This window comes from Podarcis bocagei (genome assembly GCF_964188305.1).
Source record: "Podarcis bocagei genome assembly, chromosome: 6".
Lineage (NCBI taxonomy): Eukaryota > Metazoa > Chordata > Lepidosauria > Squamata > Lacertidae > Podarcis > Podarcis bocagei.
In genome coordinates, this window is record NC_138130.1 from 10475692 (window position 1) to 10500500 (window position 24809).

Genomic DNA, 24809 nt, shown 5'->3' on the forward strand with positions numbered 1-24809 from the left:
AAACTTCAGTTCAAATACCTGCCGAAATAATAATTACAACAAAATTTTGTAGGTGTCATTAAGTTCAGTAGGGAAGACACCTGTCTGTCCTCAAGTGGAAGGGGTTTCTATAAAACTGGGACCACAGTACTGGACAGCCATGGGGGAACCATTAACGGGGACTGCCCCCAAAGACCTCTGTGATCAGGCAGCGCTATAAGGGATCAGGTGACCCTCAAGGCATCTTCAGGGTCTTGTAAATTAATACAAGAACCTTCCTTGGAACCTGGCCTGGTAGGGTATGGGCTGCCTGTGCAAACCTTTGAGCACCAGAGGTACGTACTGGTGATCACCTGTCCCTATCAGCAGTCTAGCCACAGCTTTTTTCACCTGCTGTGATCAAGTCTTGAGGTTACCAGTGCATGGTTCCCTGTGGCCAGATTACCCCTGTCCTAAGAACAGGTTTATTGGCTGCAGCTGGTAAAAAGCATTCCTAGCCCCTGAGGCCACCTTGAGCTTCCAGTGACAAAGATGGACCCAGGAGCACCCCCAAAACTCCCAACCTGTTCTTTCAGAGGGATCACAGCCCTATCCAGAACAGGTAACAGGTCAGTCTCCAGGACACAGGAACAACCAATTCACAGGGCCTCTGTCTTCCCAGGGTTCAGGCTTGGCTTCCCTGCCCCCATTTGGATCCCACCTTTTGTGATTTTCTCACTTAAAAACAAAAAAAGTAACTGATCCTTGAGCTTCTTTTATCAGGGAGACCAACTCACACCAAGTGTGCCCCAGGTAGCAGAGTCTGCAGTTTTGCTGTTTGACGGCTGCTAGTCTGCCTTTCCGGCCCTAGAGTGCCCATCTCATGAAGTGATGAACCACACTAGAGCTTTCTTATTTCTCTCCACCACCACCCCATGCCCTACCTACCGCCACATAACAAAATGATGGGAAGATAACAGTCCCACAAGAATTTATCACACGGTGCCTGAAATTGCATTTGCCTTGATGTTATGTAAGATTAAGAGCAGCACTAACACATTTGCCATGGAAAAAAAAAGAACAGCGCAGCAAACGTTTAGATCATAACAGCTCTTAGATAGCATCAGTTAAATTTCTGTCCCTTTGTATGTGTGGGGCAGCTGTGGGGTCAGGTAGCTTCAGCTAATGCAAAATGCTACAGCTAGACTAGTGCTGGGAGCAAACTACTGTCAACACTTGACACCCGTGTTCAAAAGACCTGCATGGTTTCTCATCTGCTGCTGTGCCAGGTTCAGGGTTTCTGTATTGGCGTCCAAAGCCCTGAACAACTTGGACCCAGGCTACGTCAATGAATGTCTTAACCTGTATGTCCTAGGCCAGGGGTCAGCAACCCGCGGCTCCGGGGGCGCATGTGGCTCTTTTACACCTTTGCCGCGGCTCCGGGGTGGATACTAGCAAGGGGAGGAGGCGCATTGTGTGCCCCGACACTACCCACTGTTTTAAATGTCACAATGGTTTTGCAGCTCCCAGTTTTTTTTTCTTCGGTCCAAGTGGCTCTTTTTGTCTTAAAGGTTGCAGACCCCTGTCCTAGGCCAACCCCTTAGATAATCTGGGGGAGTAGTATTAGTGGTCCCCTACGAACCAGAAGCTTGAGTCATGTCAGTGGGGAGTAATGTCTTCAGCGCTATGGGCCTCACTCTGTGGAACTCTCTCCCATTAGAAATCAGGCAGGCACCGTACCTGCAATGTTTCAGGCAGTTTTATTTCAGGAGGCCTTTGCACCACGGACGCAAGCTCTGTTTTGTTCTGCGATGTTTTAAGTTGTGTTTCTAAATGTTACTTACGGTGTGTTTTTAATTTTTTGTAAGCTGCTTTGAAACCCAGATGGGGTGAAAAGCAGGATATATTTTTTAAAATAACATGAGCAAAAACTGTACAGTGACCTCTAAAGCGGGTAAAGTTGTGTCTTGTTTTCTTTTCTTTTTAATATTTGTGTAGTCACCATCAACCTCACCACAGCCTGAGTTTAGCCACTGCAAAATGAAGGCTTCACCCTTGCGTCGCTCTGCTTCCTTGACCCTGATCAGATGCAATCATGTAGCCTCTGCAAAAGCCACAAGCCCTGTAAAGGCTACCAGTCCACCTGTCTCCCTCCAGCGCTGGCGGCCCACAATACCCCTATCATCTATTGGGCTCCATTCTTTTGTAAGTGTAGTCAATCTTCCATCTCTTCTCTGCGGCAGGCGCCCTCGACATTTAGGCTTAATGGCGGGTCTCTTTGGCTCTGAATTCCCTTAGGGCTTTTTCCAGTAGACGAAGCATACTGTCTTAAATCCTCATCAGCAGACAAATAGCATTAGGAACGTCTACTCCCCCCCCCCCCAAGATTTTTCCCATCTTCCATCTGGTTTCTCTTATCTCATTGGTGCTTCGTTGGGTCTGCTAATTCTTAGTTCTGTGCCAAATCTGCTCCTATCACATCTGATTGAAAGTCTCTCTGCTTTTTTCCAGGGCCCAGTGCTCTGCGCGCTTTGCAATACTCTCCAGCTCTTCCTGATCTTAATCTTTCATCAGAGATGTACAATATGGCTTAAATGTTGTATTGGCATCGCTGATTGTTTACATTTGCAGTAAATATATGTATATTCTGGTTAATTGTAAAAATCATCCAATATGATCTTGATCTTGGTTGATCTTGTTCCTTTCTTTTGTAAAAACAGGCATTTGAATTATACCAATGAACAAATATTTTTCTGCAACTTAAACAAAAGGTGCTTATCTTGTTTTCAAATTTCCCTTGTCTTTTTATGACTGTATTAAACTGCATTGTGTGTTCAAATTCTAATCTTTTTTTACTTCTAGTTTGGGAGAGGCCTAGCTACCAGGAAGAGAGTCTGAACACTGTCTCTGTGTGGTACTGACAACATGAATAGGTTTTTAAATTTCTATTAAGATGCTAACCTTTGGCTTAAAATAGAGAGCTCGTATAAGCATTAAAATTTTGTATAAATAAAGATGATGGGTGCTTATTGCTATTACTTCCATATTAAAAAGTTAATATACAGACACTGACCTACATAAAGCTAAAAATACCCTACTCTGGATAAATATGTTATGCTGTAACAGTTGGTTTGATGGAGGATGTAAAATATCTCATAACCAACTCAGTAGCAGACTTTTGGATAAATTAAAAGAGCAGTGATATGAACTGATTAAGATGTATTGTAAAGAGTAAACAAATATGGACCACATAGACTCTTCTTTTAAAATCATCAAAGAAGGCAGTTGTCAAGAGATACGCAATACTTTCAGAAATTGAATTAAACCAGACCCAAATTCTCATAACAAGAAGTGGGATAAGGGAATGCATCAATCTTACTCTTTCTATACAACAGAAACTCCTCTTTGGAACTGTGCATAGACTACTAAGTGCTTACTTCTAAAAAATCAATATGTCAGTGGTATCTTTCAGCTCAAAGATTAAGCAGGATATACAAGAGCAATAGCACTCCACAGCATCTTGACCAAATGAGATGGAGGCAGGATGGAGAAGGATGTTCATTCATTGTGGAAACTCTTTTCCTTTGGCTGCATTCTAGTACCCATCCATGTAGTTTGTTGGAAAGCTTGCTAAATCTGTAAGACACTGAATACTTTAGCACCAGTAACCTTTAACAGTGGACAGTGAATGGTCTTCTGTGATCAGCTGGAAGCACAATTATAACTGGCGGAGCCCCCACAATCCTGTCTTTGTTACATTTAAAGATGTCCGCAGGAACCTGGGAACTCTGTTCAAACAGGGTTTGCATTCTTTGCATCTACATGATACAGCCATGGTGTGAATGAATCGATTTATTTCAGTCATTGGCCAAAGTGCAGCCATGGTGTCACTCTGAAATGAAAAAGTCAGCAGCCGATCACCGCTACAAAAGTGTGTCTAGGTGAAATGTCAGTTTGAACACATCAACTTTTTTTGCATCTCTGTGCAAACTCATTGCCGTGAGTGAACGCTTGCTGGAGGGGAGAACAGGAGAGTCACAGGGAAGGCATGAGAATATAGTGGTTTGGAATTTGTCATTGCGATTCTTAGGAATAACTGAGTGAGCAAGTGCCATCAGTTCTAGAGAAAATGGCTGCTATAGAAGCATTCATTGTCTAGTTAGAAACTGCTGTTCTTGCCCTATTTCTAACTTCTGGAAAAGCTGGTAGAGATATATGTTTCATCTTCACACAGCCTTCAGGCCTGCTTTGTGTTAACGTATTTGTATACCTTTTTCTGAAAGTGACATGAATGTGGGACTGAATATCTGTGACAATGAAAATTTAAGATCTGAAGGAGACCTGGAACTAAGAAATGCTTTTGAATGTCCTCTAAGACTAAAACTGATAGGGTCTAGAAGAAACCTCTGCAAGTCCCCAATGTGATCCTTCATCAAAGGCACAAAGGTTACATGCCCCTGTGTAAGTAATACAGTGTGGTACCTCGGGTTACATACGCTTCAGGTTACAGACGCTTCAGGTTACAGACTCCGCTAACCCAGAAATAGTACCTCGGGTTAAGAACTTTGCTTCAGGATGAGAACAGAAATCGTGTGGCGGCAGTGCAAGGCCCCATTAGTTAAAGTGGTTCTTCAGGTTAAGAACAGTTTCAGGTTAAGAATGGACATCCGGAACGAATTAAGTTCTTAACCCAAGGTACCACTGTACAGAATTTGAGTGCTAAGTACATGGCAAACTGTTTTGAGTCTTGAGGCACAACTGACCCCAGTATAATATTGACTTGTGGGAGAAACATCTTGAGACTATACTCCTGACAACATCCCCCTATTTTTCCACAGTGGAAGTCGCTACAGTCTCAAAATTACAAGTTTGTTATAAGATTAGCAATTATAAGTGGCCATGGGTGAAAAATCAGCCAGACCATGTTTTATATCCATGCTTTTCCCACTTAACATTCAAAGCAGGCATGGATATATCAATCACACAGATACCAATCAGTCATGTGAGATTTTCTGTGCATTTCCTGCACACTTTGTGCAACTTTGTAAGCCACTATTGCACCTCCCCTTTAGTTGTGTCTTCCTCCCCCACAAAAAGAAAGTTGCAAACTATATATTTGCACCTCTTTGCAGAAAAAGGTGTCCCATCCTTTTATGTTTTTTATTCTCCTCTTAACACTTTCACAACTCTTACACAAATCTTTCATCTCTACAGGGAGCTGCTGTTCCAATCTAGAAATGAATGTCTCTAGCTTGGACACTTGTGCCATTATATCTGCAAATGACACTGTCATAATATTACATTAGGTTTGTAGTGTTCTTAGCGTGTGCCGTCGGCGTGTTGTTGCAAAAGCTATGTACTAACCCAGAGTTTTTGGCACTGAAATGCTTCTTGCATCAATGAGAACACTTGGAATACCTTTTGGCAGAAATCTGAGACTTCTAAAAAATGAAGTTAATTTTAACCAGCTTCTGGAGCTGTTGCCACGAAGAACAGTGTATTTTGGATGTCTGTTAGACCAATACTTTGTGCATAGGTGGAATTAAATTACCGTGATATATTTGCTTCAGTTGACTTACACAGCCATTCTGTGTTTCTAATTCTTAAGCTGTCATACTGGCTATTTTGTTAAAATCAGATTATCATTATTCTATACCACCTTTCATCCAAAGATCACAGGGCAGTTTACAATATAAAAACTTCATTTTCGCTTTTGTTTTGCATGGGGGAGGGGGGTGGGGCTGCAGATCAATAGCATTTTGTAAACTGTGTGGCTACAAAATGCCCAATAAATAGCCATGGTCAATTTTATTATTTGTTTAGAAATATTTGCACCCCACTAATGCACCAAAGGGCTCACAAAAGTGGCTTACTAAAAATCTCACAGTAAATCTCACATTTTAAGTCTAGTATTGGGATCAGAAACAACATGGTTCCCTGTGGTGCCAGGATTATTCAAGTACTGTTTCGTATCACCATCCTCTGTTTTTCCTGGTATTGTCCTGTGGCCGTTGCCTGATAACCAGCCCAGCAAAACGGACGCTGTGTTTTTGTTAGGAAAGGACCATTTCAGTATGAAATTATGTATACAGACTCAAAACACAAGAGTTTACGGTGCAATCTTACGCCTTAGCTGTAGACCTCATTGTGTTCAGTGGGACTTGCATCTGTCAGGTGTGTGTGAAAGGGAGAGGGCATACTTTTGTCTAGTGTGAAAATTTATATATTAGCCCAAATTTCAAGTGTGTGTATGTGTTAAAGTACATTTTTTGTAGGTACAGTAGTGGCCAAAGTACCATCTTCACCCTCCATTCCTTTGAGACAGGTCTCTTCTCTCTCCAGTGCCAAAGTTCTCAAATGAGAGGTGCCAGAGGTCAAGCCTGGACAGAACCAAAACCAACCCTAGAAGCTGGTTCAGTCTTGAGGAACAGTGTGCTTTTCTTTATTTAGAAGCCCATGTCTTTTATACTTTACATGTGTTGTTCAAACCGGGTTCATAGGTTGAGCCCTGGCTTGGGTGAAGTTCTTCCCAGCTGGGCAGAGCAGAGTTTCAGCTCCAACTAATGTCTTGCATGCATGTTGTATTCTCTCGCAGGCACCCAGTATAGATGAAAAAGTAGATCTTCACTTCATTGCATTAGTAAACATTGATGGCAGTCTCTACGAGTTGGGTAAGAGCAATCCTTCTCTTTCAAAACGGATCATATTATCATCTACTTAATGCTTAATTTTTGATATTTTTACCTCGGGTGTATAGCCTGCCTGCCAAGAATGGATAGTGATTATAAGATCGTCCAGTAAAGAATTCTCAGTCAAGTAATTATGTTCTGCCTTTCAAGAACCACAGTTAAGAGGAATGGAAGAATATTGGAACAGCTAGTTTTGAAAGGGGAAAGCTGTTAACCTGATGAGCAGGCCTCCGTTTTAGTTCATAATTTGTTTCTGATTTTTTTAATGTATGAGTTGGTAATGGTTTTTCCCCTACCTTGAATATGCCATTGATTTAGAGTGACCTTTTGAAGATGTATGTTGTCTTCCATGAGCCTGTATAAAGTGAAGTCATAGGAAACTTGCAATTGCAATCCTTGCATGTGAAAAAGGCTGTGGATTCAGTCCCCAGAATATCTGATCAAACAATCTCTAGTAACAGGGTTAAGAAGAGGCAGTTGCCTAAGACCTCAGAACTTTTAATACTCATTAGTATTGTTTCCTTAGTATAACTTCTTTGATTTGAATCCATAGCACCAAAACTGTACATCCAAAGTTTCCTAAGATCTCCTCTTATTGTACTGTCCTTTTGTGCCTTATTTAGTCTGTTCAGATTATTTGCTTTTTGAATCCTGGAAGACCACCTAAACACAAAACACTTACGCTTTGCCACAAAAGTATGCTATTTATATTTATAGATAACAATTTACCAGAATAGACGAGGGAATAGAATAAAAAAAAACTTAGCTTGCAAACTGTGTGTGGTCAGCTCTAGGTCTGTGGAACACAACCAAGAATGTGCATTGCGGAACTGCCTCTTGGAGCGCTGCGTATATAGAAGTCAACCATTGCAGTAAACACATCGAAAATGTCTAAAGCGCATACCTCATATGAAAATAATTTAGGGATTTGTCTGTGATGGAATAAAAATAGCTACCAAACTAAATGAATTTACACAAGAAACTGAAAACTGGGAATGGAAGATGAAGTCTTTCCCGGCATATTTAATGGAAGCTGAGAAGTTGGCTTCATGAATTTGGCTGTCTATGTTGGATAGCTTTAAAAAGTAATTGCCATGGAGGATCGGCCAGTTACTATTAATCAGGTAGTTAAATTGTGCCTCCATACTTAATGGCAGTGAATGTCTGAATTTCTAAAACCAAGCATAGAAGGGCCTTTGCCTTTGGGTCCTGTTTTAACTTGGAGGCATGTGTCTGGGCCCTAGTGGTGGCAATGGGAAGCTAGTCTGCAGGGGATCTTGATTCATTTTATAGTAAGTTAGCATGAAAAACCCAGTAGCTTTCATTTGCTTTGATCTGTAAGACAGAGTTGTTCCGCCTGGCCTTTGGCTTGGAGCCAATTTGATTCCCTCCCTCTCTTTCTTTTTTCTTTTCCTTCTCCTCCTGCGAGGAGGCTACATTTTAATATTTTAATGTATTTTAATTTTGTTTTAAAGTTGTAATCATTCAACTTGTTTTTATTATTGCTTGTAAGCCACTCTGAGCCCGGCCTTGGCTGGGGAGGGCGGGGTTTAAATAATAATAATATCATCATCATCATCATCATCATCTGTGTACATGTTTATAAAGGAAGAACTAGAGCAATGCCCAACTCTCAAGACCAACTCTGTCAGTGGAATTGGTACCGTATTTTTCGCCCCATAAGATGCACTTTCCCCCCTCCAAAAATGAAGGGGAAATGTGCCTGCGTCTTATGGGGCGAATGCAGGCTTTCGCTGAAGCCTGGAGAGCGAGGGGGGTCGGTGCGCACCGACCCCTCTCGCTCTCCAGGTTTCAGGAAGCTCTGCGCAACCCTCGGGAGACCGGCTCCGAGGGTTGCGCAGAGCTGCCTGCACTCCCCGGTTCAGCGCAGCTCTGCGCGGCCACCGGGAGCCGGGGGAGAAGCTCTGCCCCGCTCCCGGTGGCCGCGCAGAGCTGACTGCGGTCCTGGGACCAGCGCAGCTCTGCGCAGCCATCCGGAGCGGGGCGCTAAGTCCCGCCCCGCTCCGGATGGCGGCACAGAGCTGCCTGCCATCCCGGGATCAGCACAGCTCTGCCCATCGCCAGCCCCACAAGCTCGGGGGACAGCGGGGAGGCAGAGCGTGCCTTCCCACTGTTCCCCGACCTGGTTCTTCCAGCCCCGCACCTGGGGGGGAAATAAATTTTTTTTTCTTTATTTCCCCCCCAAAAAACTAGGTGCGTCCTATGGGCCGGAGCGTCTTATGGGGCGCAAAATACAGTATATGCTGTTAATGCATAGTCATTCACATTTTTGTTCCAACAAGCTTTTGCAGCTGGATGAATAGGTCTCTGCCATAGTTCATAGAATCATGGAATTGTAGAGCTGGAAGAGACCCTGAAGATCATCTAGTCCAAACCCCCTGCAGTGCAGGAATTTGTAGCTATCCCAGATGTCCATTTTCTGTTGTTTCTAAACTTCCTGTTTTGTTTATGGGGTTTTTTTGTGCAGTTTTGTAACTTTTTTTAGCAGGGCTTATTGCATGTCATACATTGCCTTGGGACATATGTTGTGGAAGGTGATTAAATAATGATGATGATGATTTTAAACCTTGGCTACTCGTACAAATTTAACTATAGTACTTAATTTTTCCAGCCCTGTTATTTCATTGTACGTATAGTGGGGAAAATATCAAAGGATTAAATGACCTTAAAACTTGTTTTATGGGATCACATGAGGTGTAGTATTTGCCCCATGAGGAAGATTGCCATGTCAAATTTACTACTTAATGCTTTCTACATAAATTATTAAGAATTTTCTTTCTGTGTTTTCCAACAGATGGACGGAAGCCTTTCCCAATAAATCATGGGCAATCTAGTGACGACACTTTTTTAGAGGTAGGAATGTTGTTTCATATCAGCAGACTTTGACACTTCTTATAGCAGAGCTGTTGTGGGTGGTATGAAGTATTTACTGTGTTATTTTGTGAAACTGCTGTTGTAGAATATAGTACATCTGGACCTTTGCCTAATGTTCCAAAAACTTATCAGAATGATCAGCCTTCTCTACTGTACTCCTGGCGAGACAGGATGGACAGATCTTCCGAATTCGAATCTGGCTCTTTGTTGGCCAGTGATCCACATTTTATAACACATACCTCATTAATACTTCCACAGCCACAGATAGAACCAACAATCCTCCAATTAACCCAGGAGGGAGAGGGGGATTGACAGTTAATGAAACACCATGGGACTGTCCCCCCCGCTTGGGGTGCGGTTGGTTGGGTTTTATCTTCTAGGGATACTTACCCTATCAGACCTCCACCTCTTTCCCATACCATTTTGACCCAGGAGTCCTGGCCCAAGGATGACTTGTTATTGAGGGGATGTTACCCATCTATTGGGGAGGCTAGTATGGGATCTAGGATTTCCACAATTGAAGGGCTAGGGAGGAATGGCGGTAGGGCTAGATATCTCTATCGGCGAAGGGTTTCGAGATGCAGTGATCCTCGAACCCCTTCCAATCTACGCCCCATCCCAAGGGATGAGGGTAGGGAGAACAAGGATTACACACCTCCGTCATTGGTGCTGTGCAATGCCAGGTCCATAGGCAACAAAACTGCCACCATGCGTGACTTTTTTGTCTCGCAGGGGATTGACCTGGCTTGCGTGACGGAGACCTGGGTACGGGAAGGCGAAGTAGTCTCCCTACATGAGATAACACCCCCAGGTTTCTCTGTCCTCCATCAATCGCGGACTGTAGGTCGGGGGGGAGGAGTAGCGTTGTTATTCCGGGAGGATTGCTCTTTCAGAGCTCTGCCATCACCGGCAATCTCCGGCATTGAATGTGTTGGTCTCGTGTGGGGCACCAAGGAGAGCTTGGCTGTCTGGCTGGTGTACCGACCACCCAGCACATCTGCAGCCACCCTGTCAGATCTGCTGGAGGTGGTGGCGGGCTGGGCCTTGGAGTTCCCAAACCTACTGGTTTTGGGAGACTTCAACGTCCATGCCGATGCCGCTCCCTCCTCACAGGCTCTAGACCTAGTGACTTCCATGGCAACACTAGGGCTCTCCCAGTTTGTTTTGGGCCCCACTCATCAAGCAGGCCACACGCTGGATCTGATCTTTGGGGCTGGCATAGATGTGATCATGCTCCCCGCTGTGAAAGTGCCATGGTCTGATCACTACGCTTTAAAAGCCAAGATTGACTTCCCGCTCCTCCCCGGCTCGGGTGGCGAGCCTATTTGGGCTCGTCCGCGAAAACTGATGGATCCTGATAGATTCCGACAAGCCTTGCGGAACCCTGCTCCTCCTGGCGACTCATTAGATGACCTTGTTGAGGACTGGAATAACCGGCTCTTGGCAGCCATTGATGAAATCGCGCCTAAGCGCCCTCTGCGACCCCGTCGAAACCGGGCCCCTTGGTTTACTGAGGAGCTCCGGAAAATGAAGCGGGATCTCAGACGGCTAGAGCGAGTATGGCGATGGACTCGTGACGGAGCCTCAAGAACATCTTATAGGACGCTTATGAAAGCCTATGAGATGGCTATGAAAGCTGCTAAGAAATCTTACTTTGCAGCTTCTATTGCATCCGCTAGCTCTCGCCCGGCACAACTTTTTAGAATAATTAGGTCAATAACGTCCTTAGGAGGACAACCAAATTTAAGCACAAATTCGACCCACAGCTGTGAGGCATTCGCGAGCTTTTTTGCGGAGAAAGTCCTGTTGCTCCGCCGTGACCTCCCTGCCAATTTAGATACAGTGACTGAACTGGAGGCCCCTCGACTGACTTCAGGTCCAGTGTTGGACCATTTCGATCGGATACTCCCTACTGATGTGGATAGATTCCTCCAAGTTGGTAGGCCCACCACCTGCCTCCTTGATCCATGCCCGTCTTGGCTGATTAGGGAGTGTCCAGATGTTGCGCGGACCCCCCTGGTTGAAATTATCAATTTGTCCCTTGACACGGGGACATTCCCAGGGGAACTGAAGGAAGCAGTGGTGCGTCCACTCTTAAAGAAAGCTTCATTAGATCCCTTAGACCTATCCAATTACCGCCCAGTTTCAAATCTTCCATACCTGGGTAAGGTAATTGAGAGAGCGGTTGCTGAACAGCTTGGTAGGTTTCTGGAGGAAACATCGGCATTAGATCCATTTCAGTCCGGTTTCCGTCCTGGTTTTGGGACGGAGACGGCTCTGGTTGCCCTAACAGATGATATCCGTAGACAACTGGATCGAGGCGGGTCAGGACTGCTGATCCTTTTAGATTTGTCAGCAGCCTTTGACATGGTCGATCATGATCTTCTGGACCATCGCCTTGCAGACGTGGGGATACAGGGCATAGCCCGTAACTGGTTGTGCTCTTTTATCTCTGGTCGGGGACAGAGGGTGGCACTAGGGAGGGAAATGTCGTCACGCCACTCCTTGGTGTGTGGAGTGCCGCAGGGCGCAATTCTCTCCCCAATGCTTTTTAACATCTTTATGCGCCCCCTTGCCCAGATTATCCGGAGCTTTGGGCTGGGCTGTCATCAATATGCTGATGACACTCAGCTCTATCTACTGATGGATGGCCACACCAACTCGGCCCCTTACACACTGACCAGATGCTTGGAAGCTGTGGCTGGATGGTTTCGTGGGAGCCGATTGAAACTAAATCCTTCGAAGACAGAGGTCCTATGGCTAGGTCGGGATAGCATGGGGATGAGGGACCAACTCCCTTCTCTTGCGGGGGCCCAATTAGTGCCATTGCCTTCCGTTAAGAGTTTGGGTGTAATCCTTGACGCCTCCCTTTCCATGGAGGCGCAAGTCACAGCAACAGCCAAGGCGACATTTTTCCACCTTCGCCGCATCAAGCAGTTGGTCCCTTACCTTTCCCGCCCCGACCTTGCCACAGTGATCCATGCGACAGTCATCTCCAGGCTTGACTACTGTAACTCGCTCTACGCGGGGCTGCCCTTGAAGCTGTCCCAGAAACTCCAGCGGGTACAGAATGCTGCAGCGAGGCTCCTCACAGCGTCTCTGCCATGGGAGCATATTCATCCAGTGCTTTTCAAGCTGCACTGGCTCCCGGTGGAGTACAGGGTCAGATTTAAGGTGCTGCTTTTGACCTTTAAAGCCCTTCACGGCCTAGGACCCTCGTACCTACGGGACCGCCTCGCCTGGTATGCCCCACGGAGAGCCTCAAGGTCCATAAATAACAACACCCTAGTGGTCCCAGGCCCTAAGGAAGTTAGATTGGCTTCAACCAGAGCCAGGGCCTTTTCAGCACTGGCCCCAACTTGGTGGAACGCTCTGTCTCATGAGACCAGGGCCCTGCAGGATCTGATCTCTTTCCGCAGGGCCTGTAAGACAGAGTTGTTCCGCCTGGCCTTTGGATTGGAGCCAATTTGATTCCCTCCGCCCCCTTTTTCTTTTTTCTTTTCCTTCTCCTGCAATGAGGCTCCATTTTAATATTTTAATGTTCCATTATTTTAATGTTGTATTTTATTTTTGTTTTTAAGTTGTAATCACTCATCTTGTTTTTATTATTGCTTGTAAGCCGCTCTGAGCCCGGCCTTGGCTGGGGAGGGCGGGGTATAAATAAAAAATTATTATTATTATTATTATTACAAACTTAGATGAACTTCAAATTGCCAGTACTGCTAGAAGCTGGGCATACTGAATATTGTTTTCTGTATTATCTTTTCTGTATTGTTTCTGTATTATCTTTATGATCAGTCTTCTGATCAGTCAAAATTCCTGGTAAACAAATGCAGAACTGTTCTCACCACTCCTAGTGTTAGTTAGGCAATGACTGATCAATTTCAGTTGTGTTTGTTTTGCAAAATAGATGACGCATCCTTATCCTTTCTTTCCTCTTACTAGGATGCGGTAGAAGTATGCAAGAAATTCATGGAACGTGATCCAGATGAATTAAGGTTCAATGCAATTGCTCTAGCAGCTGCCTAAATTATTCTTGCACAAGGACAGAAACTGCCTAATGTATTGTAACAGAATAATGCTTTTGCCATAAATCAATGATTGAGTTTTTGATACCATGCAAATAACATGTTGATGTGGATTAAACTTCAAATTTGTCCTTTATCTCGTGTAGCCTGTTTCTTCTAGAGTATTTTGAATGATTGCATGAATGCATTCCAGAAGAGCAGCTGTGTTAGTAGCACAACATAATGAAAAGCGCAATGGACCCAGTTCACAGGTTTTGTGTTTTTTTTACTGAGAGCAAGCAATCCTCATCATCCTCATACATAGCACAGCAAAATTCATCTGATGCTGTCTAATTTGGCTACCTTGGATGTGGCCCATAGCAGTTTCTCTGACTGCAGCAGCCAGAGAAAGCTTCACCACTGTAAAGGAAATTGCTGCAGGCACAATGCGGTTCTCAACATGAACGTGCAACAAAAGAAAGGTCAAGACAACTCCTGTTTGCAGAGCAACTGATCTGGTCTTACGGGTTATTGCGTGGACTTTTGGTAAGCAGTTGCCAACTTCGTGAGATGCTGTTAAGGGAGCAGTCCTGTACACAAGAAGCTCATATATGTTAATCCGGTGTAAAGTTACACCAGATCCAAACCCCATTCATTCAGGAGCAAGGCTACTTGCTCTCAGCTGAGCTGGCCCAAATCTGTCAGAGAGGAAAACAAGTGTTTGAAAGTGTTTGACTTTCCCCACACTTTCTGCATTCTGGGGTTGCTCTTAACCGCAGTAGGCCTTAGAACTGACTGTGTAAACAGACCATATTAATAACATATGCCATACATCTCTGAAATGAGCACATGTTTTTATGGCAAATGACTCTAATAACATGGGCTAGAGCAGGCTTCCTTAACCTCGGCCCTCCAGATGTTTTGAGACTACAATTCCCATCATCCTTGACCACTGGTCCTGCTAGCTAGGGATCATGGGAGTTGTAGGCCAAAAACATCTGGAGGGCTGAGGTTGAGGAAGCCTAGGCTAGAGCTATCCCTGCCAATGACCAATCCATTAATTAATACTAGTACTCTATACCTCTCCCCCCCCCAATTGACTTTTCATCTTAATCCTAGCCTTTCTGAAGTTTTTTATCTGCTATGATGACACCGTATTAAATAGCCAGCTACTGGACTGAAGAAGAAGAACATCATTATTGTCTTGTGTCGTAATAAAGTCACTGACTTTCTTTTATATGCTTGTGACTAGCTCTTACTTGCTTTTGTAACATTTGTTACAGAAGTCAAGCTACTCTGTTCATAATTCCCCTGAGTTTTCCACTGAAGATAAGGAACCAGTTTTTAAGAGATGGCTGCAAGCCTTGGGGGGAAAAAAACCATTCACAGCCATGCTAACTAATGGTTCCCATATTCTTTTACAACTAAGATTCAGGATCATTGAAGATGTCATCAGCCCCCATTCAGATGGTCCAACTATTCAACAGACTTCATCACTAGCCTGACCTGTGGCCTTGCCCATCCTTACTCTTGTCAGTGTTGCTAAATGTCTCATTAAAAGGGTTTTATTTTCCTTGCAAAGACTTGAAGAAAAGCAGGCACTGAGCGGTTAATTGAGCTATGGACTGTGTATATATCTGTGAGCACGTGTGTGCTTCTAGCACGCTTGTGAAAACCTCTAATGGTTAGCCTCATTTTTCTGTTTGTTTGAGCTAGCACTGCTGAGCTTTTGGTTCAGGATGACTTGATCACTTGAATGCCGACAAGGAAAAATGAGAATAAACTTTTTGAAGGTTCCCCTGAAGAATACTGTAATTGGAAACACCTTCCTGTTTCTAACATCTGCTTATTTGTGCTAGCTGTATTTGTGCCAGTAATGTAAGTTCTCCATGAGCCCTGATCTTGGAGTGACGAGTGCCTGCAAAAATCCTGTATGAATGTATTGGGTAGAAAAGAGAGAGACAGACAAACAAACAGACAGACATAGAGAGAAGCAGCTATTGTGAGATCTGCTCAGGTGTTTCATTTTTAAATTCAGAAAAATAGCTTTGGCTTTTAGAGCTGCGGTGCTTACAATTTAGGTAAAGGTAAAGGGACCCCTGACCATTAGGTCCAGTCGTGGCCGACTCTGGGGTTGCTGCGCTCATCTCGCTTTACTGGCCGAGGGAGCTGGCGTACAGCTTCCGGGTCATGTGGCCAGCATGACTAAGCCGCTTCTGGCGAACCAGAGCAGCGCACGGAAATGCCGTTTACCTTCCCGCCAGAGCGGTACCTATTTATCTACTTGCACTTTGATGTGCTTTTGAACTGCTAGGTTGGCAGGAGGCTTACAATTTACTTGTGCCCTAAAACAAGTAGAAATGGCAAGATAAAGTGGTTGAAGGATTGGTTTCTGTTGGAAAACACCGATGTCCTAGATCTGGAAGGGTTTGACAATGTTTATGGTTGGCATGCATACTTGTGGTATGACAAGGCGAAGGTTCATAAACTGTTTAAAAACCATATTGTCAGAAAATCAATTTTTGCCGTCTGGGTGAAGTATAAGGACTTATTAGAAAGTAAGACCCCGAGGTGGTTATCACCAGTGGAAGCTAAGATCTTTAAAAAAAGGCCCAATATGGAGGCCTACTGGCCAAAATATTGGGAATTGATTGAAAGAGTTGGAGATAATTGGAAGCTCCAAAGCCAGGACAAACTAAAAAACAAGGTGCGAGATTGGTTACATTATGCTCAAATTCAAGAGGTATTCAAAATGGATAAGAAAGTGGGTTTCCAGTTGGAGAAATCGAAACTGGAGACGGAGTTACTAGAACCAAAGACTAAGGTACTTTTGAGAATGTATGACTTGCTGCTTAAATGGAACACACAGGATGAGACAGTTAAATCTGCTATGATAAAATGGGCACAGGATGTAGGACACAACATTATGTCTGAGGACTGGGAAAGGTTATGGAACACCGGTATGAAATTCACGGCATGTAGTGCCTTGAAAGAGAACATTATGAAAATGGTATACCGGTGGTACATGACCCCAGTCAAGTTGGCTAAAATATATCATCTTTCTGATAATAAGTGTTGGAAATGCAAGGAGGCAGAAGGGACATTCTTTCACCTCTGGTGGACCTGCCCGAAAGTAAAGGCCTTTTGGGAAATGATACATAATGAGCTGAAAAAGGTATTCAGATATACCTTTTCTAAGAAACCAGAGGCCTTTCTTCTGGGCATGGTGGACCGGAAGGTGCCAAAGAAGGACAGAACCTTGTTTATGTATGCAACCACAGCAGCTAGGATTCTTATCGCAAAGTTCTGGAAGACACCAGATTTACCCACACTGGAGGACTGGCAGACGCAGCTGATGGACTACATGGAGTTGGCAGAAATGACTGGCAGAATTCGAGATCTGAGCGAAGAAACAATGGAGGAGGACTGGAAAAAATTTAAGGACTATTTGCAAAAACATTATAAGTTGTTTGAATGTTAAGATTGCGCACGATTAAGAAACGTTATGCTTCTGCAATTTATTTTAAGTAAACGATAAAGTAAGTATTGATGGAAAAAAACGAGACAAATTAGAAACAAAATATTATGTTTATTAAGAGTGTTAAAACTAAATTACAAATTTTCGAAATTGGTAACATAATAAATCTAAAGGTATAATAAGATGGGAAATAAGATAACAAATTGCTGAACTAGTTAGAATAATGAATGCAATGCTGAGAGGATGCGAGGAGGTCCAAAAATGAGCCGTCGAAGGACGTTATGAAAGTATCTTAACTTTTTCTTCTTTCTCTTTACTTTTCTTCATATGTAAAAAAAAAATGTTTCTTGCATGTTGCTGTGTAAACAAATCTGTTAATCTATGGAAAGAAACGCAATAAAAAAATTTATAAAAAAAAAAGAAAGAAATGGCAAGATAAAGCACTTGACTTTCACTTCCACGTCAGCAGTAAGCGCATTCCAAAGTCGTATTGTGCTTGTTTACAACTTAACATTCCTCCACCACCGCTCCTTTTTATTCAGCCTCAATCCGCTTCCTGTATGAGGTACCCCTTTCCTGAACTCCAGGAGCCTGTAACATAATATATATTTTTTTAAGTTCGCTAAACACTGCAATGAATGTGTCACTCTGTCACTGGAAAGAGGTTAGGGGTATCTTGCCATGGAGCAATTGCAATCCCGTATTGCGTATGTTGTTAACAGTAAAACACGGAGCAAGGATAATACAGGATAATGACAGCTGTCATGAAATTAAAAGATGCCTGCTTCTTGGGAGAAAAGCAATGACAAACCTAGACAGCATCTTAAAAAGCAGAGACATCACCTTGCCAACAAAGGTCCGTATACTGAAAGCTATGGTTTTCCCAGTAGTGATGTATGGAAGTGAGAGCTGGACCACAAAGAAGGCTGATCGCCGAAGAATTGATGCTTTTGAATTATGGTGTTGGAGGAGACTCTTGAGAGTCCCATGGACTGCAAGAAGATCAAACCTATCCATTCTGAAGGAAATCAGCCCTGAGTGCTCACTGGAAGGACAGATCGTGAAGCTGAGGCTCCAATACTTTGGCCACCTCATGAGAAGAGAAGACTCCCTGGAAAAGACCCTGATGTTGGGAAAGATGGAGGGCACAAAGAGAAGGGGACGACAGAGGATGAGATGCTTGGACAGTGTTCTCGAAGCTACCAGCATGAGTTTGACCAAACTGCAGGAGGCAGTGGAAGACAGAAGTGCCTGGCGTGCTCTGGTCCATGGAGTCACGAAGAGTCGGCATGACTAAACAACAACAACAAAGGATAATACGTTCTAAGGTTTTAAGATTATGTGGCTGAAATGTACTAACCTGAGAACATGCACATGCCTTGTGAAATAAGTCAGTGCTGCATATAGGAACAAATGATGGAAACCAAAGGATGTTTGAGAAAACTGTTCCTGCACCGTGCAACAGGTAAAGAGGAGGAGGGCCTTCCTAGAAGCAAACAGGTTAATCTAGTCCATCTTATGATGCCTGCTTTCCATAGGTTAATACAGGTTGCTGCTGCTTGGCTTGGCCTTCCCTTCAACTATTGCTGCCTCTTCTAAGTTATGCCACCTGTTATCTCAAGCCTACTCTCATCATTTTTTTATGGGCTCTGGGAACAGCATCACAGTGAGAAGTGGGAGGAAAGTAACAAGTAGAATTAAAGCCATCATAGTGGTTGTGTCTCAAAGGTAGGGAGCGAGGCTTGTTACCAAGCCATTGTGGAAAACAGCTCATGGCTGTACTACAGGTCTGAGCTTCTAGATTACCACCCCCCCCCCAACTTTAAATATGTAGAGGATTGCACTGTTGTTTTTTAAAAAGCAAACTCTCGGAAGTTGGGCTGTTAACTAATATTTGTATCTAAGGGGAAAGGAACTGTTAGAGGTGACAGAGTAGTAACTTTTTTTTTTTTTTTGCACAAAAACAAACCCAACAGAGGAATTTACAGGGACTCAATTTAAAAATACAAAAAACCCTCCTTTTTATAAATGCTTCTGTGTCCTGGTCCTTTTGCTACTGGAGAGTTCTGTATGGAAAAACAACTGTCTGGAATGTAGGATGCTTTGGCTAAGATGTGCTATCAAGTTGGAAGAGTAGATAGCTGAGATTGTCAGTCTCCCATTATATTCTCTCTCCCCCTTGCCCTGCCCCTGTAACCTCCAGCTGACCTAGTGACTAGAGGAAAATGAAAGTTAGAATGCCTCTTCCAAATGAGCATATATGGCATTTAGAACAATTTTGGAACGCAGGCATTTGGGTTTTTGTTTTGTTTTTTTAAATAGTAACTAATAAAATGACTTGTTTCAATTTGCTACAGAACAAATGACCCCTGTGATAAACAGCACTTGCTGGTGATTAAGTAAATTCTCCAAAAGGAGAACTTACTGGATCACAGCAGTTTTTCCACAACACGTTTGCTCTATGGAAGGCCAATTAAAATAATTCTTGTAATACCCGAGTTCAGACAAAACAGGGATGTCCCTTCAACATACAGTACTTTGCTAAACACGAGCTGTAAAAGAATGAAAATTTATGGTAACTGCAGCTACCTTGTATTATCTGATAGCAATTGAGATAGAATGTTGGAGTGCCTAAAATGACATTTTACATCAGTATGAAGTATCTAGGCATTTAGACTTTTATGTTGCAATTGCATCCAGGAGGAATTCAATTTTTAAAAAATGGGGAGGGGGGAGATCATATTTTATTTGTTCTTACTGGGTTCAGGTAGTGGGGATTGAAGCTTTACAATTGATTTTTCTAGGCATTTTCAAAAGTGGATATGCATCGCCTTGGAATATCAGTGGAATTAATTTATTCCTGTTTATGCATTGTTTACCTCTAAGCTTAAATATGTGAAAGATACATATGGTTGGAGAAATATAGAGGACATATACATTGACTCAGTAACAATTGAAACATTGGAGTCTACATCTTTGAATGGGCTGAGCACCTGGGGGTCATCACAAGATGCTGTGAATCTCTCCTCTGACATCTGCCCTTGTTGGACTTTCCAAGGCAACAAAAGCTATGATTGATACAGACACAGTAAACAGAATGCCTTCCGTTCCCCGACGTGACTGCCACAAAGGCCTGCATTCTTACATGCAGGGACAAAAACCTCAATCCCTTGGTTTATATTGGTGTTGGAATAAAAGTAAGCCCTGCCTTGTCTCACGGAAGTATGATAAGGGTGATGATATACTGTGTTCAGTTCCAATAAGGAAGCTGCGTTTATGGGTGCAGTACTGGTCCAAAGTTTACAACAACACAATTATAGCTTCCCTGCCCACTACCATCCCTAAACTTCCAGAAAATTCCTTCTAGAACTATTACTATTCTTTATTGAATTTGTATACCACCTTTCATCCGAAGAGCACCGGGTTTTTCACAATGGAAACATTCCAAATGAAAACACCAAAACACACAATAACATGTGCAAAACGAACCAATAACCCCTCTCACCACAGACACATTTAAAAGGCAATGGAATGTTAATCAGCCAAAGGTCTAGCTGACGAGGAACATTTTTGCCTGGCATCTAAAATATATATAATGAAGGTGCCAGGTGAAACTCTCTGGAGGTTCCCCACAAATGGGGAGCCAATACAAAAAGAAAGAAAGAAAGAAAAGGGACTGTTCTCATGTTGCCACCCTTCAGACTCTCCTGGAAGGAGACACCCAAAGAAGGGCCTCAGAATATGATCTTAGGGTCTGTGAAGGTTTATAATGGCAGAGGCAGTCCTTGACATATTGTGGTCCTGAGCTGTTTTAAGGCTTTATAGTCAAAACCAGCACTTGGAATTGTGCCTGGCAGCTAATTTAAAAAAATGTTTTGGAAAATATATTGAATTTGCCATAAGCTCACCATTGCCATCTAGTGTCACATTTATGTAAAAAAAAAAAAAAAAGTAAAAGGTAAAGGACCCCAGTCAAAGGTGACTATGGGGTTGCAGTGCTCATCTCGCTTTCAGGCCGAGGGAGCTGGCATTTGTCCACAGACAGCTTTCTGGGTCATGGGGCCAGCAGGACTAAACCACTTCTGGCACAATGGAACACCGTGACGGAAACCAGAACGCACGAAAATGCCATTTACCTTCCCGCTGCAGCGGTACCTATTTATCTACTCGCACTGGTGTGCTTTCAAACTGCTAGGTTGGCAGGAGCTAGGAAAGAGCAATGGGAGCTCACTCCATCATGGGGATTTGAACCGCCAACCTTTGGATCAGCAAGCTCAAGAGGCTCAGTGGTTTAGACCACAGTCACAATTGTATGATGCACTTAAAACACACTTAAAATGTATTTGCAGCTGTATAGCTGAGTCCCAGATGGCTCAAGCTGTCTTGTCCCAGTGAGGAACCTGGCCTCTGAAAGGTCTTCAGAGGCAGCCATGCTTCCTTCTGCCAGCCAGGATGGTTTGCATGAGGAAGATCTGCTTATCTTTGGGTTGAGGGTCATCCTGCAGCCAACGGTGACCACCCCAAGGCCAACAGTGCTTTCCATGCGCTTTTCAAATGGACCAAGCACCTGATCGCTGCGGGCTTGCTGGATTAGGTCTAGGCCGCTGATGCAGCAGCAATTTCCCCACAAGTAAAAAGGGACGCAGGAGGCGCTGTGGGTTAAACCACAGAGCCTAGAACTTGCCGATCAGAAGGTCGGTGGTTTGAATCCCCGCGACAGGGTGAGCTCCCGTTGCTCGGTCCCTGCTCCTGCCAACCTAGCAGCTCGAAAGCACACCAGTGCAAGCAGATAAATAGGTACCACTCCAGCGGGAAGGTAAACGGCGTTTCCGTGCGCTGCTCTGGTTCGCCAGAAGCGGCTTAGTCCTGCTGGACACATGACCAGGAAGCTGTCTGCCGACAAACGCCGGCTCCCTCGGCCAGTAAAGCGAGATGAGCGCCGCAACCCCAGAGTCGGCCACGACTGGGCCTAACGGTCAGGGGTCCCTTTACCTTTACCTTTAAAAGTTTCAAGAACCCTGCAATGAGGCTCTATCCAGGCGCCGTGCCGCTTTTTGCAGGGAGGGGGCGCCGCCGCCCAACGCGCCGCGCTTCCCTTCCTTTAAGTAGAGACCGAGTGCGGCTGCCGTTGCCTTACCTGCCGCCAGGTGGGAGTCGCGCCTCCGTCCCCCGGGGAAGTTGGCCAAAGTTTGCCCGCGGCTGCTGGCTGGAGCGCCGGCCGGAGGTAGGTGGTGGTGGTGGTGGAGGAGGAGGAGTGGAGCGGGCGCGCCTTTCCTAGCGGGACGCTGCGGAGAGAGCGAGCGAGGAAAGGGGCTGCCGTGGCGGCGGCGGCGGCGAAAGTGCGCCTGAGGGGTCCCCGGTTGCGAGGCGCAGAGCCGGGCGTCTGTGGAGAGGGAAAGGGCGCGTCGCGGCGGCGGCCGAGCCCCTCGCTTCTCTCTGAGGTAACGGTGAGGAGGTGGAGGGGGTGACGACACCCCTCCCCAAACTTTGCCCCCCCTTTTTTCCTTTTTACGCTTGACGTAAAAACTCCGTGTGGTGGGGAGGTTGTGAGGGCGGCGACTTGGCGACGCCTCCTGAGCGGCGTCCGTCCCCCCTTTCCGTCGGCGGCCGGGCGCTTCTGACAAGCCTTCTCCCCCTGCTGCTTCTTCCTCAGCTCGGGAGTCCCGCCGCGCCTTCCTCTCTCTTGCCGGCCATGGAGAGCAGAGAGGATGCCGAGGGCGCCGGCAGCAGCGGCGGCGGCGGTGAGGGCGCCTTTGCCGAAGCTCGCCGCTGGGTGGAGGTAAGAGAGCCGCGCGCGCGGGGTCCCTGCTGCGCCCCGCAGGTAGAAAAGCGGGGCAATGGGAAGGACAAGGGGGGGGGGCTTGCTTTTTGTCGTGAGCATTTATAGATATTGCCCTTTAAAAGCAACAAGGCCCCAGCACAATGAAGGCTGCTTCCCCCTCTCTTCCTCCCCGTCCTCTTCTTTGCCCTGGCATTGCCCACACTTCTTCACCAGACAGGCGGTATTTTCAAATGGGGAGGTGGGTGGAAAAGAGAACGGAACGAGGAAATGGTCTGTAGCAAAATACAGAGTAAATCACCCTCCAGATTTACCTTTTGGGTCAATAAAACAAAAGTTATTGATTCAACTTTGTTTTTTAAAAAAAAGTTTTTTGGGTGTGTGTGTTCCAAAAGGTACGCTTCTCCTTTCTCCTTTCCATTCAGAAGTCTCAGAAAGTTTTGTAGCCTGGAAAAAGCCAGTGTGATTCTTCTGAAACAAAATTTGCTTGTACTGCATACTCCTGAGTACCCCCAGGGGAAAAAAGCACTGCTCCTTGCAGGGCTTTGGGTGTAGCATTTAACTTGCAAAAAGTGGAGTGGCCGGCCGGCCGGTTGGTCATGCAACCTTGCAAGCGCCTAGCGCCAATTCCAGATGTGCCTGGTGGGGATTTGAGGAGGTAAAGGTATCTTTGCTTGCATACTCCCTGTCCTTTCATGCCTTGTTAAATAACAGGGTGGGGACGGCCCCTTTAAGTACTGTCTTGCTTGGAAAACACACTCTAGTAGGGTGTGGTATGATATGGGTAAAATTGAAGGGAGCTGGGGTGTGGGCCTTACGGCTATCAGGAAGGGCCACCCAACTTTTTCTCCTCTAGTATGAGCACTAGTTTCAGGGGTGTATCCAGGTGTTGGCAGTGGCGTAGCGTGGGTTGTCAGCACCCGGGGCAAGGCAAGTAATTTGTGCCCCCTAACCCGTGGATTTTAGCACTAGATTAGCGCGCGCCCCCTCAGATGTTGCGGCCGGTGCGGCCGGCCCCCCCTGCACCCCCCACACTACGCCACTGGGTGTTGGTTAGGCTGGCCCTGCCAAGGGTGCAGGCCCAGTTTCCAAAATTGCACCTTCTCCACTTTGGCTTGGAGTGAGCCCATCCCCCAGCTGTTCTCTCCCTGGGGTGCTCCTTCGCTGCCCTGGGCAACCGGGTGAGGCACACAGGCTCATCTGGGCACCTTGGCAGAGAGTGCAAGGGACGGAGGCGTGCCGATACAGCTCCTTGTCAAAGGAGCCTGGGTATGGCTTTGACTAGTGGTTTTTGTGTGTGTGTGTGTGTGTCATTTGAGAGTTCAGCCACAGGTTCTTGGGTGGAGCCTTTGCTCAAATTAAGCAGAGATTTTGTGGAAATTTTGATGGGGTTGATGTGGTGTTCATTAGCTCACTTGGAAACAAGGCCCACTGGATTTTGTAGGAATAACTTCAGAGTATGTATGCCAAGTTGGAGTTGCTTCTGTGTTGCGATTGCTGGATGCTGTTATGTAGGCATACCCTTTTAATGTACAGGAAAGTTTCTTGTTACAGGATATTTAGGTTCTGTAGAATAGGCGTTTGAACCTGTAGCACCACCACCCCAGCTGTTCTTGGACCACAGTTTCCATTATCCCTATCGGCTACTCCGGCTGTGGCTGATGGGAGTTGTAGTCCGTCAGCAACAACTAGAGGGGCATGGCTTTCTTGGGTCTCCAGCTGTTTTTGGACTACGATTCCCATTATCCCCTGACCACTGGTCCTGCTAACTAGGGATGGTGGGAGTTGTGTTTTAAAAAACAGCTGGAGACCCAAGTATGGGAAACACTGCTCTAGAACAAACAACTTCCCAAGAAGTCTTGCAGTCCATGGAAGCCTGATTACCACAACAAATTTCTTAGCCTTTAAGGTACTAGAAGATGACTTGTTGGAACATACAGTGCAACTCATGCATGTCCTTTTACACTTCGGTGAATTGCATTCGGTATCCATTATTTTCCACA

General features: G+C 45.2%; 2 protein-coding genes across 13 annotated transcripts in view; both read left to right on the top strand.

Annotated features, from left to right (window-relative positions):
- UCHL3 (ubiquitin C-terminal hydrolase L3) overlaps window positions 1-13706 on the top strand; it is a 33520-nt gene extending 19814 nt beyond the window's left edge. For 2 of the 3 annotated variants that reach the window (XM_081198561.1, XM_081198562.1), the window contains 4 exons: window positions 1957-2163; window positions 6554-6629; window positions 9463-9521; window positions 13488-13706. In XM_081198561.1, the coding sequence (XP_081054687.1) occupies window positions 1957-2163; window positions 6554-6629; window positions 9463-9521; window positions 13488-13571 (426 nt within the window). In that variant the 3' untranslated portion in view covers window positions 13572-13706. The remainder of the gene's footprint in view (window positions 1-1956; window positions 2164-6553; window positions 6630-9462; window positions 9522-13487) is intronic. The other variant, XM_081198563.1, reaches the window with a different exon arrangement.
- An 8747-nt stretch (window positions 13707-22453) lies between these two features.
- Window positions 22454-24809, top strand: part of LMO7 (LIM domain 7) — a 148682-nt gene continuing 146326 nt past the window's right edge. For 9 of the 10 annotated variants that reach the window (XM_081198239.1, XM_081198242.1, XM_081198244.1 and 6 more), the window contains exon 1: window positions 22681-22806. In XM_081198239.1, the coding sequence (XP_081054365.1) occupies window positions 22720-22806 (87 nt within the window). In that variant the 5' untranslated portion in view covers window positions 22681-22719. Of the gene's footprint in view, window positions 22469-22680; window positions 22807-24809 lie in introns of those variants that run through there. The other variant, XM_081198243.1, reaches the window with a different exon arrangement.